The following is a 17793-nucleotide window of genomic DNA, read 5'->3' as shown; positions in this document are numbered from 1 at the left end:
AAAAAAAAAAAAAAAAAAAAACGAATTCCTCTTCGAAACACAACAGTCGATAAATCCGTGCAACGAATTTCTTCGAGCAAAATGGCTCGAGAAATATATGTGTCTATTACTTGGAGCTTGCTGCTTGGCCTGTTTCAGATATACATCTGTAACGAAATATACTGGAAAATGGAACGTGGTGTGGGCGTTACAATTTTCCAGGAGCGGGGTATGGATCAGCTGCGAGGCTTTTATGACCCAATTTCAGCCAACAACTTTTATCATGACATGTAAAAGAGGCGTGGGGATCACGGTTTCCATGCAACGCGAACCACTTGGAACCACGTTCCTCTTTGTCTCTCCCTTTTTAATCGACGTCACGCCTGTTTATCCGTCCCGCTCTTTCTCTTTGATCGAAAGGATGTATACCGGGTGTCAAAAAAGAAAGGACTCCAACGCTTGGAAACAGAGTGTGACGTAAAAGTAGCGTCGAGAAAAATGACAATATCGATATTTTATCGATAGTTTATTCGTATCCAATCGAAAATTAGTTAATTTTAATCGATCGATCGATATTATTTATTTCGATATCACGAAATATTAATTAGTTATTCAAATGCATGCAAGATTATTCCATTCTTGTTACGATATATGAATCATGTGAGATTACGCACATCTTTAAATATCGATAATTTATTTATTACATTTTGGTTACACGAAGCAATTTTTGTTCCAATATCAAATAATAAAATCAAAATATGTTGAGAATAAATTTGAACCTAAAAGATTTTTCGCATCAAAAGACTCGAGTTATTATTGATCGAATTGATTTTTTTATTCGTTTTAATATAATAAAAATTTTCTTGGATCTTTTTTTTTTTAACACCCTATATATCGATCGATTAAATAAACGCTGGAAGCGTTAATCATTTTACTATACTCACGTTCAGTTTCGCGCAAGCTTTACGCTTCAACTCCTGAAGGCTTCTGCAGGCGACGCCGACTTTTCGTATGCGGTTCACATCGGTGACCTTGTAGCCCTTCAGCTGGAAAACACCCGATAAAACGAGATGAAAGAATCTTTTTTTACCGTCGTGGTATATATAGAATTTTTTTACCTTGTAGTATGGTGGAAAAAAAAAAAAAATGTGACGACGAATGTTCAAATTCAATGTTCCAATGTAGTGAAAGAATTTATTTAATTCAATAATTGTATAATTTATTCGAACACTTCGATCGTTGAGGTAATTAGATTTTGCTATATCTGTCAATAATGTCAATTGTCACGTGTCTTTCGAAAAATTTTTAAAATTTATCTGTTGTATAACTTTATTATGCAAAACGATTTTAATCCATAAATGCAAATTATTGTTCTATTTTTGTTTTAACTTTAATTAAACTTTCCAATTATTTTACATTGGTTTTTATTATTTCTTTTTTCGAAATAAAATTTGTAGCTTATTATTTTCTTGTTCAATCTGAATTCTCAAGTAAATTTGTTTAATGTAATGAGTATGAATAAATGGCGATTTTGTGTTATGTGACACAAGTATATATGCTCAACATGCAAAGAACAAAAATTGTTTGAATTAATTCTGCGCACCAAAGCCCTTCGTTATCCCAATAGAATACGCTTTCAAATTTGTATAAAAGTTTTTTTCAAGCATTTAATTGTATAACCTGGATATAAATATTTGAAAGCATCCACGAATTTCAAAATTTCTCGTGTCTGAAAGTCTCTCTAGTATGTCATTACCAAATTAAAATTTTAATGTAAATTAACAAATATTTATTATACTTCTCTGATTTCTCCGATTTCTAATTTATAACAAAGAAATTAAATTAACATCCAATTTTTCTTGCCAATAATTTAATTTTAAACCAATGAAACCAATCTCTCGATTCCACGCGTTGCCAAATGTTAAACACGATCAATTAAACTCAGAAAATTTTTAATTAAACGTTTTCTCGAAACTTTCAAAAATTCAAATTTTTTTTTTTTAACTTTAATTCCCACTTCATCAATCGATGGTGATGAATTTGCTCTTCATCATCCAAAGGTCGCGAAAGAGAAATTAATTTCACCGTTTCATTCGAACAGAGAGAGATCCAGTCACGAATTCGGGTTAATCATCTAGGAAGGATAAAGTGAATTGGAAACTGGATAAGGGAGAACCCAGTGGATCCAGGATTGTAATCAGCGGACGCACAATTGGGCCGGTAGCTGGTTCAAGGCCACGGAAGCGGAAGGCCGCGTGTCACAGTTTCTTCCAGTGACCCACATTTGGCGACGTTTAATCGCGGTCACTCGGTAACGCAAACAGAGGATCGAAAGTCGTCGGTCAGCTGCATGGAATAAATACTTTTCGCATCATTTAAACGTCGAACAATTACTATTTCTTGAAAAAATCGTTATATTTGTTATATCTAATGAAAATGTTCGTAATTTCTCGATACACGTGAATTTTTAATGCAAATTAACTGTTAAAAATGAAAATGAGAAATTGAATTGTATCTTTATAATATCATTTTATTTGATACAAAATAAAATTAAAATTTAATAATGTGGAAAATTTTGATTATTGACATAAAAGTCAAACAAATGTGTTAAATAAATAGTTTTTTTTTAATCATTATATTTATTTTATTATATCGTTAATAAAATAATAAAATATGTTTCTTTAATATTAAAAAGTAAAATTACAAAAATGTGACATGCGTTTATTTTATATATGGATATCTTAATTCTTTGACAAGATAGATCGATATCTTGATATATTGAATTAAATATATTAAAGTTTGATGATAAGATACATGTGTTAAATAACAAAAATAATCTTAAATAAATGAAAACATTAATAATAATTATTATTATTGATTAAGAAACATAGTGAATTCAAATTAGCGACTTGTAATAATAATTATTATATACTTCATTTTACAAATAAAATAGATCTTCTCGTTAAAATGTAATATTAATTTCATCAAAAATATCAATAAAAATTATTCATAATTCACAATTTTTTTTTACGAATCTAATAATTCCAGTATAAACAAGTAATAATACATATTCTTTGCACATTTTATCACTTTAAAAAAAAAAAAGCAAGAAAATATAGAAAGAGAATAAAAAAGAAAACGACACGATTATAGATAGTGCTAACGCACTAACACTGTGAAAAGCTATTTCTCTTTATTTCAATAAAAAAATAAAAAAAAAAACAAGCGATTAATTCCTATAATTATTCGAACGCGGATAAAACAAAAAAAGTGAGTACAGAGGCCGCTCGCGTGGCCGGCGAACGAAGCTCGTGCACACTTGGCCCGGGATTTCCGAACGATTCTTTGTTTACCTCGTTCTTGGACGGTGCTTCCCCGGTGAGCCGTCGAAAACAATTGGAAATCAGTGACATACTCCGTGTTTCCGAATCGTCAGAATCCCCAAAGGAAGTGGATCAAAAGCCGAGATGAAAATGCTGACGACACTATTTGTTGGAACAGCAGCTGGCGGTGCACTTCGTATCCCTCTTCTTTCTTCTTCGACCGTGACAGTGGAGCGGCTTATCGGTCAGCGGACGGAAGGGGAATCATCACGAGCAGTGGCAAGAGCTGTTGGAGTGGGGAGTAGAGTAGGTATAGTGGCCAGCGTGTAACGTTACAACGAGTGCGAGTGGGAGTGAGGAAGGAAGGACAAAGAAGAGAGGAAACTAATGAAACGCGCGTGTCGACGTTTGAACCCAATAAAATTTGTGGAATTATGAGCAACGCTCGCGAGATTTGTAATGGTCGATGCCCGCACGTTTTTACTTTACATTTGCCGCAGAAGCAACGATGAAAAGGGGAGAATGTATGTGTGTATGTGTGTGTATATGTGTGTATGTGTGCGTGGAGAGAAGAAAGAACGATGTCTACAGCCGATGGATCGTGGGGAAGGAATGACGTGACGGCTCGAACCGGGACTGAAGTGAGAGAATGCACCGGGAAATGCGCCTGCGAACTGCCAGCCAACCTTGCAACGATCTCTCCGCATAGATGTCGCCACTGTGCGGAATTACAGCTGTCCATTGTTGGCCACGTTTCAAAGGATTGGAAATAGTTTATGGAATAGTTGAAATGGAGATTTGTTGTGGTGGTGGAAATACATACAGAACTGACTAGATATTACCACCTTGATTTTCGCCACCTAATATTATCATTGTTGTAACAAAAAATATTTCAAATGGAGTTGAATGGTTTGAAGGAAGATACGTAATTTTTTTTAAAGTAAGTGAATGCGTGGAAGATACGTTGATATTATTTATAAAGAGAAAAAAAGTATTATTACTTGATTTATTTTAATAGATATTTTTAACTCGAAGTTTTGTAAAGTTTACGATACGGAAGACGAGGAGAACATGAATAGTAGAGTATTGCTTCGCGTGTTCCTTGTAACGAGATGGTAATATGATGAAAAAGAGCAAATTCTTGGTGAACTACCCTGTATAGTTTATCTTATGGCAAGTATTCATGTATTATTTAAATAATTATTTAGAATATTAATAAATGTATACTTATAAATATTAACTTAAAAATGATGAAACGTAGAATATGATAAAAAGACGCTTCATAGAAAAATAAGGATATATGCAAATAATCACGTTAAACAAAAAAAAAAAAAAAACAAAAAAGAAAAAAAAAAAAAAAAAAAATAAAAAAGAGAAAACATAAAAGCAAAATTTATTAAAGAAAATAATATATAGTTTTCATTTAATGAAAAATGAATGAAACAATAGAGATGTAAACACAATTTTTGATGAACAGAGAAATATTATTCGAATATTTCATTATTCCTTGTATTAAGGAAAATATTCATTTGAAGTTTATATTAAAAAATATACAATTGAAATATTTAATTACTTATGTTCTATAAAATCGAATAAATATTTAAAAAACAATATTTTGCTCGAGAGATATAGAACAAATTATTATTTTAAATTAATTTTTTTCTCACATAATTCAAAAGATATTTTTATGACAATATTTTTCTCTCTTATTTCAAATACTATTTCAAATACTATTGCTCAGAACTGCCTCTATCTTATCATCTCTTTCGGACAATGACAGAACAACCTGCACTCTAGCAATCTCTGTTCTTTCCAACTCTCCTTTTTTCTCATTTTTGAACAATGGCAATGATCAACCGAATCATTAGCCTTTATCTCATATCGTGATAGCTTATACTTTTCTATATGATGCTTTGCTTTGTTCCACTTGTATCCACATAGAAAAAACTTTATCCAATCTATGATAAAATTATATTTTCTTTTTCCTTTACGTATAAAATGAATTTGAAATTACTATTGAAAGATAACTTTAAAAATAAAAAAATGGAGAAAAAGAGAATGGAAATATAATCCATTTAAAATTAATCATTGTAAGAAATAAATGATAATTGGAAAAAATTCACGATAATCTTCATTAGTAATAGCATTTTTAATTTATATTTTCATAACCTTTGAATTTTACCAATGTTGGTAAATAAAGTTTTTCTAAAAGTTTTGCAAATTATGTCTTACGGTTTTATTGCTTCCTAAAGTCATTTTTTATTGTCGCTCGTAAAATTATCGTTTACTTTGTAAAACGGGACTTTATATGATACTCTTTTCTATTAACTGACTGTAAACACTACATAAACTTCCCTTTCAGAATCTGAACTTGTTAACGAGCCAACAACACGATATTAAAAATGAACGAAACGAAATGAGAAACGTTTCTGCAAAAAGATTTAAATAAAGAAGATATATTTATTGTTCATTTTTATTCCATCATACTTGTTAAAAGTATATTATAGTATATTACGAGCCATCGACGTTTGATTCGCTCTTCTCTTCAATGGAGAAAAAAAAAATTCCAAAATATTTGCAAATTGAAAATCATACTTATATTAATATAAAATCATACTTTTTCCTTTCTTCGAAAAATTATTCCCCACAAATTCAACGAATCTAGTTGCAATTTTTTAACATTCTTTTCATGTTATTAGATTCGTCAATAGTTTCGTGAAAATGACATAAATTCTTAGTTCATCATTTGTATAAAGGATCTACACTTAGTCGATAAATGAAAAAGTAAATTATTTTCATATAATGTCAAATATTAGATAATCCAATTCACCTATTAATCTAAATGAATAACACTTATCTGTGAATGAAAATAAAAATTTTTTATTCTCTAAAAATACTCGAGATAACTATATAAAATAAAAATCTGAATCGATATAAATTTCCATGCTTCCACATAAAATTTTCGTCGGATACGTACGTATTTATAAAATTAGAAAGTTTTCGTGTCGTTCATCCAAAGAAATTCTGCATTAATATATAAGGCGTTAATATATTCATGACACATCTTTGGACAATCGATTTGAAAAGCCAAAAAAGAAAAGATGCATAAAAATTTATCAAGTTGAGAAAGGATCACCTCTCTCTATCTCGCTTCATCCAAAGCAAACTTCAACCCCTTATTAATTTAATAAATAAAAACCTAAATCGAAATTTTTGTATATACCAATTTTTACTAACTCTAGAAAATTTTCCACGTATTTCGAAACATTATTTTACATACATTCACTTCCAAAAAATAAAATTCATATAAAATATATCATATAAAAACACGTATATATTCATTGTGCTCTTATTTATTTATTAAAAAAAAAAAAAAAGATTAAATCGAGTACTCAATCCTTCTCATAGATCCAAAAATTACACCAGGCCCCTTAGAATTTCAATTGAGACCCCTCCTCCTCCCCTTACCAAAATCCAAATTAATAAAAATTATACCAGTGCCATAATAATATTTTTGGAAGTGACTGTATACACATAAAATTGTACGAAAATTATTACTCAATAGAAACTATACATAATGAAATATCTCTCGCGCACATCTTAAAATACGAAATAGTGGTAAGGCTGACATTTTATTCATGCTCGATTACTTTTCTTCATAACGATATATACACATATATTTTATATATATATATATATATATTCAAAATATGGAATTTCAGCTATTCGCAAAACGCGTATTATTTACTTTTCTCGGGGTAGAAATTAATTTATCCCCCCTCCACTTTGGACGCGAATAAAAATCCGCAACGTGCACGTGTCGCGGTGATCGCCGCGAATGAAATTAGGTCGAGTAATTACAATGGTTCTACGCGACGGTGGAAAATTTTCGATCGAGCAATTTAACATGAAGCGCGCTCCAGGTAGTTGCAGAGTGCATCAAAAGGGATCGCGTTGTTTCGCGTTACATCGACGTTAACCTTGTTTTTTGTTTTTTTGTTTTTTTTTTTTGAAGGCCGCCACAGCTATTCTCGAAGCTCTCGTGTCGCGAACGTTCTATGCGGGACGCGCAATGCGCCGATTCGTGCAGAAAAATTACGCGATACACAGAACGTTTGGTTTCGATTTCAAATCGCGTCAAGGTCTATCTCTCGAAGAATCTCTTTTTTTATATCGAAGGGCATTTATTTTAGTTCGCGTTATGGTATCGCGGTTAGAAGTTAGGTTAGGTCACGATTATCATCAACTGGATTATCGTGGGCAACGATATTCGAGACGAAACTATTCGCGTAAAAATACACGATATTCTTGATGTTGTTGAGGTTAGGTTTGCCCATGGATCGATTCGATGGTGTAATAAAGAATGGGGATGAAATTTAATAAAACTTAACAATTGTAGTTGTGTAATACGACAATATAGAGGGGTAATTCAGGAATTCTATTTTCGAAATGAAATTTCGTTATCCTTCTAAAAGGTATACAGAATTATTACATATCTAGGTTAATCGTTTTAGATACGATTAATTTGTTATATTATATACATTGATTAAAATAATTGTTTGAAATAATTGCTTGATTTTACGAATATACATGTTTAGTCGTATTTATCTTCCAATATTGAAAATTGATAAATATTTATTCTTTATTATACGTGCAATGAAATATTTGAATATTTTTTTTCTCGTGCAACTTGTGATCCAATATTCATGTTTATGTATAATGTAGTCAACAAGAGGTTAACATTCGAATTAATTACTAAAAAATACGAGAAGATTTATTTATTCATCTTCCTCGTCAATTCTTTTAATTCTCACGTTGAATGCGTTAAAATTTATTTATCGCGAATTATTCTAATCATAGATGCAATTATAATGCGTTATCTAAAAAAAAAAAAAATGTTTTTTTTTCCTTTTCTAAATTTACATTCATTGTTAATATGTTATCTATTTTATTTAAGACTACGTGTATAATTTTAAATTCAAATTCAATTCCGTCATGCGTCACTGCAACAATAAAGTAAAACATTTTTATTTCTGACCTGTGTGAAAATTTTTGCGAGCGATTCAAATTCAAATTCCATACCGCTTTATGATTTGACTGGGTCATACACGTGATTTTTGTTCAAAGTCAAATGGATATGATTAAAAGAAATATTAATATAAATTTATTAATATAATTTTTATATTTTTTTAATATTATTAATATATTAAAAATTATTAATATAATTATTAATATAATTTTTATTAATTATAATTATTAATATAATTTTATTAATATAAATTTGCTTTAATTCCTCGATTATAATAATCTGCATCTGCCGTGCACATTTTTTGTTTGTATATCATTCTAATTTTTAATTTTTGTCATTCAAATATTTATGCATCTTATTATTATTTTTTTTTTATTTATTTGCATTTAACTTCGCAATAAATGAAGCGTACAATAAAATATAGAAGAGAATGTATGTAACACTTCTTTTCTTTGACTCGAAATATCAAATTAGAATTGTTTATTTTCTCTAAATTATCCGTGACAAAAATTTTTAAAAGATGTATATATATATATATATATATATACAAAATTTCACCAAATTTCACAAATGGACCAAAAAACCGTGAAAACGTAAATATTGTGCAACTTGTAAGAAATTTGTAAATTTTAATGCCAATTTATTCTTTATTTATTTTTCGAATTCGATACTATCTGCTTTCACGATGATACGTAATAAGATAAACTGATTTGAAGCAATTATAAATTATTAATTCGAAATCTGAAGTGATGATCACATGTATCATTTACATTTATTATATAATAATATTCCGCATAAATTTTTCATTCTAATCGTTTACGTGATACATGCAAAAATGTATATATATGGTCGCCTGATTTTAATTAAATCATAATTAAATGCACACAATTATTGTTACAACGAGTGTGATCAAAATCATTTGCACGATCTGCATATGTTCTATTGCATGTAAAGGTAATACGTTTCGACAACGCAATTGCATTACCAAGATTTGTAACAGAATTTTATTGTATTGAATTTTTATGCAAATGAATATTAAATTTAAATGAAAAAGAATGATTTTGATTTTCAGTAGTATTTCAATCTCTTATATTCAAATCTTTTTTATCGAATTAAAAGTTTTTAAAAGTTTAAAATATTAAAATTCGATTATAATAAATCTTTTTACAAATTATTAAATAAATATATATATATGTGTATTTATAATATATTATAATATATATAATTATGATAATAAGTAAAAAAAATAAATAAACCAATGAAAATAATTAATATGTAAATAAATGAATAAATAAATAAATAAATAAATGAATAATTACGCAATAGTGTTAATTTGAAATAAATTTTACTAGAGAATAAATAATCAAAAATTTCCATATTTTTAAAATTTATATAAAGTGTTAATTTCGACCTATAACTTTCGATGGTTTGATACAAAATGTTTGCTTTCTCGAGCACCTTGCCTTTTATAGAATACCACTGTTTACGAAATTCGGCGAAACTTTCCGATTTTTGCCGATTCTATATTATATACTATATATACTATATATATAATAATATAATAATTTAACAATCTCTAAATTTTTATTTTTTAATTTTCTGATATTATTAATTTAAAATTAACATATTGTTTAAATCGTAACAAAGAATATTGTTTATTAAATTCGTACTTAAATTTATATCAAGTAAAAATTTAAAAATAAATATTTTAAAATATATTTTAATATTTTTTTTTTATTTAATCAATAAAAAATATTAAATATCCAAATGAATATATAAAAAAATAACGAATCAAAGAGTTATTATTTGAAATATTCATCTCTTAATTGAATATTTAATATTAATATATAAAATTTAGGGATAAATATTAAACAATAAGTGAATTAATAATAATTATAATAATTAATAACAAAAATGATGTAATGTTAATTTTTATCAAAATTATAAAACAAATAACAATAATAAATAATAACTTTTTCCATTGAAAAATAAATTATTTAATTGCAAATACATTAAATTATATTTTACAAAATATTCTGTGCACGAAATTATTGTGTTATTTCAAAAATAATGTTTTTTTCAAAACACTCTTTTCGAATGGTTTCAAGAAATTAAATCCTAATCCTATATTGTTGAATATTCGCACATTTCTATTAATTCCATCATAAATATTGGATGATGCATTGTATTTACAACTGCTTTTTGTCATAAAGATTTCATAAATATCGAAATCATATTTCAAGAATTATTTATACCTTTTATATAACACTTTTTTCCCTGCTAGATTTTTTACGCTCCCCTTTTTTGTCATAATTTAATATTAATCTTAACATTTTCAATATTAATTAAATTTTAATATTTTTACGACCAATTACAAGTATCGACGCACATTATTATATTCATTATTCATGTAATTATAATTCTATCGTTATTTGAATGAGAAAAACAACCATATAAAGAACTATTAATAATAATACTATTCTATAGATAAATTATCTTATTGAAATTTAAGAACGTGTGATAAATTATAGTTAAATATTATTGCCTGAACAATCTTCAAAATTGAATATAAAAAGTAGTCGAATAATACTGAATATTGAATTTTTTGAAATAGTATTGTCAAAATTGTTACAAAATTCGTAAATAAATATTTCTCGTTCATTTCTCATTTCGACTTCTTTTAGATTGTTACGTGTAAAATTAAAAACTGTCATCTCCAAAATTGAGCATAGAGAATGTTGAACAATAATTTTTCAAATATTTCGTTTCTCTGTTTATAACAGAGTAAAAGCAATATTTTTTTTCTTTATTTTGAAAACTTATAATGATATTCAATAGTAAACAAGTGTCCGTTTAAATAAAATAAATTAACCATAACACAATGACTTTCACTAACTTGTGTCACTGAATTTGAATAGTAATTAAAAAACATGGTATCTTTTACGATACCATTTTAACGATACCATCGAGTTACTATTAAAAAATTTATTCTCTTGTTTTTCCACTTAAAAAAAAAGAGGAAAAAAAAAAAAATAACATAACCTTATCCTATAATTACACCACCTACGAATCATGGAGAATTGTTTGCATTTATGAAATCAGGCCTCGAAAATGTAAAAGAGATAGAAAGAGATAGAGGGGAAAAAGAATAACAACAAAAATTAATATTTTACGAGTTCGCATTCTTCTGCAAAATTCGTTGTTATTAGACACGAATTACGTGCAATAATCCTTTCGAAAAGAGTGGAAGGGGACCACAAGATTAATGAAAATGGATGTAATCGACGATCGGTAATTTAACAGTAATTGCATAATTAAGCTGAGACAAAAGTGTTATTACGTGTCTCTTCCATTGCAAACGCAATGAAAACAAGGATTTCAAGTGCTCGCGGATCTTTAACTGTTATACAGTTATCAACATTCACTTCGAATTGTTGGAACATGATTTCATTTCGTTCAAGTTATTTCGAATATTTTAACAAATTTAACAAATTTCTGGTTTAAATTTTCGAAGGCTGTCACATAGACAAAAGTGTGTTATTCCTGATCGAAATATTTTTATTATAAATCTAAACGTTTGAGAGGTTATGTTGTACGCATATTAATACGTGATTGGTATATATTTGAAGAGTCGAAGTTATGGAAACAAAAATAAATGTAAAGGATGGTATAAACGAACGTTTGTTGAGGTTTATTTATCAAGTTATAATTGCAAATCGAAGTCGAAGCGACACGTAAATAAAGTGAGACAATTCTCTCTCGTCTCGCTTCGTCGTAAAGCAAAATAGATTATGAATAAGCGATAACGTACTGCTCAACTCCTTTGTACATCAACTTTTTTACGTAACAAAACAATTACGGACAAGTCGTTTACCCCATTCGAACACATATATTTACTTCAAATAAGAATAGCATAATTAAATAAGATAATATATTATAATTAATGATAATTTTTTTTAAATGATATATATATATAAGTTTGACACGTAATCCAATATATAAAAATGTATAAATTATTTGTAAATTGTTACATCGTATTTTTAATTTTAAATATATTTAAAATTAAATAAACGTAAAGTATAGTTGAAATTGCAAATATTTATTCAATTGTTTATTTACAAAATTGGACATATAATTTTTAAAGTATCGTGAATAGATTATTATATATTTTAATTATAAAATTTTTTAAACGCTTTATATATAAAAGAAAAATTTGTTGATTTAATAAAATGAAAAATGAGAGGGGAATCAAAAATATTAGTTCGATTTAATAAAAACTTGGAAAGTGAACGCTAATGGACACGGTATTCACACTCTTACCCCCATACCTTCCTAGAATATTATTTTGTCACTCCATCTCTCCTCACATATACCAGTACAGCCAGCTTCATCAGCCTAAGGGTACTGTCACTGATACAACGTGTAAGATAATGGCACTGGTATCGTGTTCATTAGCAGCAATGTGTCGCGGGACTTTCAATGAAGATCGCTGCAACTCTGATTAAACCTTTGAACCACTATGTGCTCGAAAAATATAGTCGATGGGTATGCAAATTGAAATTGAAAATTCAATACGTAAATCTTAAAACGATTATTTTAATTCACATGAAATGTTTAAAACTGAAAAAAAAATTTATAATTATTTATATATATTATATATATATTTTTAAATCTCGATAAATATTACAACAATGAAACATAAATATAAATTTTTACCAAAAATGACAAATTAAAATTACAAATTAAAAATTGTAAATTGGTAAATTATTTCGATTTTAACATATATATTAATTATTTTGTTAAAAATAATATATGTATATATATAGTTTGTTTATCAAATATTTATTAAAGATAGAAATTTCTCAAGATCTTCAGGCGGGAGCGTGTGCTTCAATGCCATTATATTTTCCTTGAATATTATTCAAGTTATTGATTATTACACAGATCCTTCAAGCATTACGCATACGTTTAACGTTAACGAGTTACCTTGTGTTTGGTAATTGTACGAGCATCATTCAACATAATGTAAATTCTTAAATTAATAATTATAGATCAGATATAAGTAGCTAATTATACGCTTTTATGATCCATTTATTCAATAATATTCCCTTTTTATTTTTCTTCATTTTCAATGATAAATAAAGTGTGAAAAATTTATTTAAACCTAATACGGTTTTATTATCTATGTCTTTTATTAAACTACGTTTAATAAAATGTGAAGAAAAAAAATCTGAGTTCACTAAAAATATCAAGAGGATCTTAGAATTATGTTTGAATTAAATTATAGAGTATAATAGAGTACAAAAAAGATTCCAACTTTTTTCAACGCTGTATTTATTTTATCCTACCTTTTTCACGCGCATTCAGCAAAATTCAAAGTAAAACTTTGGTACCGGAATGGCCAGAGTTTTTACTCTCACTTTTTCGAATTCTCGAAGTTCACGACGAATTATTCATAACCTTTAAATCCAATTGTTGGAAATATTTACAAACTATGAATTCTATTGAATTTAATTCCATATATAATTTTAGAAGAATTTACGTAATTTTTTTTTAGCACAAAATCTCAATAATGATTGGTGATCAATGCAATTTGACCCGTGTCATCTACGTATCGTATGAACAAACCTCGCGTAAAAGTAAGGTCACCAGCGATTGACAGATGGGCCAACAAGTCGTGATAGTGCCGTTCCGTGTTTGTTCGAAACTTTTGCAAATCAAATCCATTACCACTGCTTGTACTTTCGAAACATCTGTGTCGTTCACCCACTTTGATTGTATCCTTCGCTCCAGCGGATCGGAGGAAAACTTGAGCGGTCTAGGGGAAATCTAGGGGAAAAATTAATTTTCTTTTTATTTGCAGAGAAAAATTTGTCTACAATTTCTTTTTTTTTAATTCCATTTTAAAATTACATCGTAGACATAGATATATTGTACATTATTTAATAAGAAATAACACAGAAATAACGATTTCGCTAGTTTCTTTCTTTTAAAATATTTATTCAAAGATTATTATTATTTATTCGAAATAAATTATTTCAATATTCTATTTTGGCTTTTGTATGTAAAAATTGCAAAAAGAATCACATTATGCAGACTCATGCAAAGATGGAAAGCATGATGTACTGTACATTTTGCAAATTCATCGTGCATAATGTATCTGCATCATAAGTATATTTTCCGGTTTTCTGTGAATATAGTAATAATACATTTAAATGTGCGATAGAAATTATGCAAATAATCAATTTATGACAATATATGACGTATAATCAATATATGATCCTAAAATTATCGAATAAGATGAATTATAAATTTTTGCAAATCTTTACGAATCGTTGTTTTGGCGTATCGCCAAAAATGTTCAAACGAATGAAATAACAGGTTTAAAAATACCATATAATTATATGATACTTATTTTCATCATTTATTTGTTACACTCATCGTAAATTCTTCAAAAATCTGTTAATTGAACTTCCTTGAAACTGTTTTTTTTTTTTTTTTTTTTAGCTTAAAGTTTTGTCAACAACAAACTTTTCATTCTGAAAACTGAGCAAAGTTATATAAAATTGAATCGTATATATTTGTGATCATTATTGATTTAATTTAAAAACTAATTAGAAGAATATTAGAAAAAAAAAAAGAAATCGTAGTGCGTCAACAATGATAAACGAATCTGTAATCAAGTTCTAATTGAATTATATTATTATGCATTATATATGATAATATATATGATAATTCTATTAAGAATTTATACATGCAAATTCACATCGAAACTAATGACGAACTTTTCTCAATATCCTTTTTCCTTCTGAGTCTCTTAATTTTTAACAAAATAAAATGATATTTTCGATTATGAATATTGATCATTTTGTCAAAAATAATCGAACGAATTGTAAATAAATCAGAAATTTATCTCTCTTTTTCTCTCTCTCTCTCTCAAAGGTGCGAATATATTTAAGAATAAAATTATTCTCGAAAAGTCACTCTGCAAAAAAATATTCCCAAGGATGAATGATCTTAAGGGCTTAATACTCAACTACTCAACTACGAATCGAGAATTTATTATTTTAGATAATTGAATAGAATGTAGCAATAGTATTAAGATAAATGAAGATGGATATAGATTCACAAAGGATAGATTGAGAGCCACTGCTTCAAATCGCCCTTCATTCGATTAACCTTGACCCATTTCAATGAACGACAAATCCATTTCCATCTTTTTTTCTAATTTATCGAATAAGTTACAAGAAAGCAAATTAACGCTTGTGCGGAATCGGATGTTGAAACTATTTCGAGATTAATTGTTTTGTTTAATTAAGTTCGAATTCAATAAACATTGAAAAATTCGATGTAATAACAAAATAATTTCCATCCGTTGTTAATTCCTGCGGATAGAAACGAAATAGAATTAATAAGAGAAAAGAAGGAATTTTTCTTTTCTTTTTTTAACACGCATTTTATCTCGTTTCAATAGATATATCGCGTATAATTCATAATTTTATATTAAATCAGAATATAGAATTAAAAAGTATAATCAAATACAGTTGATAAATTAATAAAACTAGCTTAGCTCGTTTCTTTAATTTATTTTTGTTACATAATTGGCAATTAATATTTTTTTCAATGATATTTAACTTTTTCTTTTTTTTTTTTTTAATTTTTTTTTCATTTCACTTGTTCCGCAAGACGATAATTTTAATCGAATTATTTCATTGCGCATTGGAAAAAAAAAACATTTTTTTTTTTTTCCTTCTAAATTTGATTTGAATATTAATTATTCGCGTTACGATACGCATATATTTCACGCATGGACGTGCATAGTGCAATAATAAATTTCCTATGGATTGAAATACTTCGTTTATAATTATCAATAGGATTCCGTTCGATCAAAACTGCGCAAAAATTTGAAATAGGTTGAAATAAATATTGAATTATAATGGAATGAAAATAAATGATGAAATGAATAAATGATTAATTGTAAATGAATAAAATAGAAGTAATAAATGAAGTATATTTTTTCTTTTTTTTTTTTTTTTTTTTTTTTTAAAATTAATCATTTTTTTTTTTTGTTGTATAAATAACGAAAAATGAGAATTTAGATCATCAAAGGTTATTCTAAAAATATTTCATTAACAAATTTTTTCCTGTTAATTAATTAAATTCGAATACACGCGTATATTTATTTCTTTCATGTTTTTGATTCTTTCCATTTTGAGAGAATTATATAATGTAATAGAATTGCAATTAAAAAAAAAAAGAAAAAATATACTTCATTTATTACTTTTTTTTTTTTATTTGCAATTCTATTACATTATATAATTCTCTCAAAATGGAAAGAATCAAAAACATGAAAGAAATAAATATACACGTGTATTCGAATTTAATTAATTAACAGGAAAAAATTTGTTAATGAAATATTTTTAGAATAACCTTTGATGATCTAAATTCTCATTTTTCGTTATTTATACAACAAAAAAAAAAAAATGATAATTTCGAGAACATCTACATATATAAATTGCATATGTACGTAAGGATGTTTATACAAATTTATAGATTTTACGATATCATTGTGTACTCAAAATGATGATTAATTTATTATGTGATTATAATTTGATTTTTTTTTTTTTTTATTATTATTAATGATTCCTTCTGTTTATTTTACATGATTGGAATCACGTAATTTTTTTATATCAATATTATTTCTGCAAAATCTTTTTAAAAAATTTTATTAATAGTCATTAATAACACATTACAACATGCAACTTCCTTCTGATAAGACGATCGATAAATAAAATATAAACATTTAATTTAAACATCAGATTCAAATTTGAAATTCATCAAATTCTACGATCGTCTGATTTATACTTTATTCGTCGTAATAAGCATATTAAACAGACATGCTATACTTCGTGTTAGATTTTTTTACTTTACTTTACTTTTGATTTCTAAAAATAATTCTTTAATAATCTGTTTTAAAAATTGTATTAAATTAAGTGTTTAAATTTAAAAAAAAAAAAAAAAGAATACAATATTATCAAAAGAAAACAATAATTGACAAAAAAATAATTGGCTTTCTTTTTAATAACAATATTCGTAATATAGAATGATAACGAGATTATCCTTTCGATGAATTTGTAAAAATTCATATGCATNTATATATATATATATATATATATATATATATATATATTACAGATATCCTCGTTTATGATTATTTAACTTTAAATTTAAATAGCAAAGTCATGTATTCGACACTTTTTTTCAATATCAAACATACGATCGACCTATGATCTATATTTATGATGATAATGAATAAAAAGGCATTATTTATTGGGTATTATTTATTAATCATTTGCAAATTGAAAATATATCAATTGTCATGTTGACATTGAATATCGGAAATTTAAATAGATAAAAGAGAGGGGGGGAATGGTTTTATTGCCAAAGTATAAATATAATGAT

The 17793-nt window shown here is 26.9% G+C and overlaps 1 protein-coding gene across 1 annotated transcript in view; it reads right to left on the bottom strand.

Moving 5' to 3' along the window:
• Positions 1–3879, bottom strand: part of LOC102674125 (DNA fragmentation factor subunit beta) — a 9809-nt gene extending 5930 nt beyond the window's left edge. The window contains exons 1-2 of the mRNA XM_006614991.2: positions 3333–3879; positions 924–1025 (exon numbers count right to left, since the gene is read on the bottom strand). Of these exons, the coding sequence (XP_006615054.1) occupies positions 924–1025; positions 3333–3392 (162 nt within the window). The 5' untranslated portion in view covers positions 3393–3879. The remainder of the gene's footprint in view (positions 1–923; positions 1026–3332) is intronic.
• Positions 3880–17793: the final 13914 nt, after the last annotated feature.

The sequence above is a fragment of the Apis dorsata genome, unplaced genomic scaffold, assembly GCF_000469605.1.
Source record: "Apis dorsata unplaced genomic scaffold, Apis dorsata 1.3 scaffold_207, whole genome shotgun sequence".
Taxonomy (NCBI): domain Eukaryota; kingdom Metazoa; phylum Arthropoda; class Insecta; order Hymenoptera; family Apidae; genus Apis; species Apis dorsata.
Note: the sequence above shows the minus strand (reverse complement) of the source record. Positions and strands in the feature narration are given on the sequence as shown.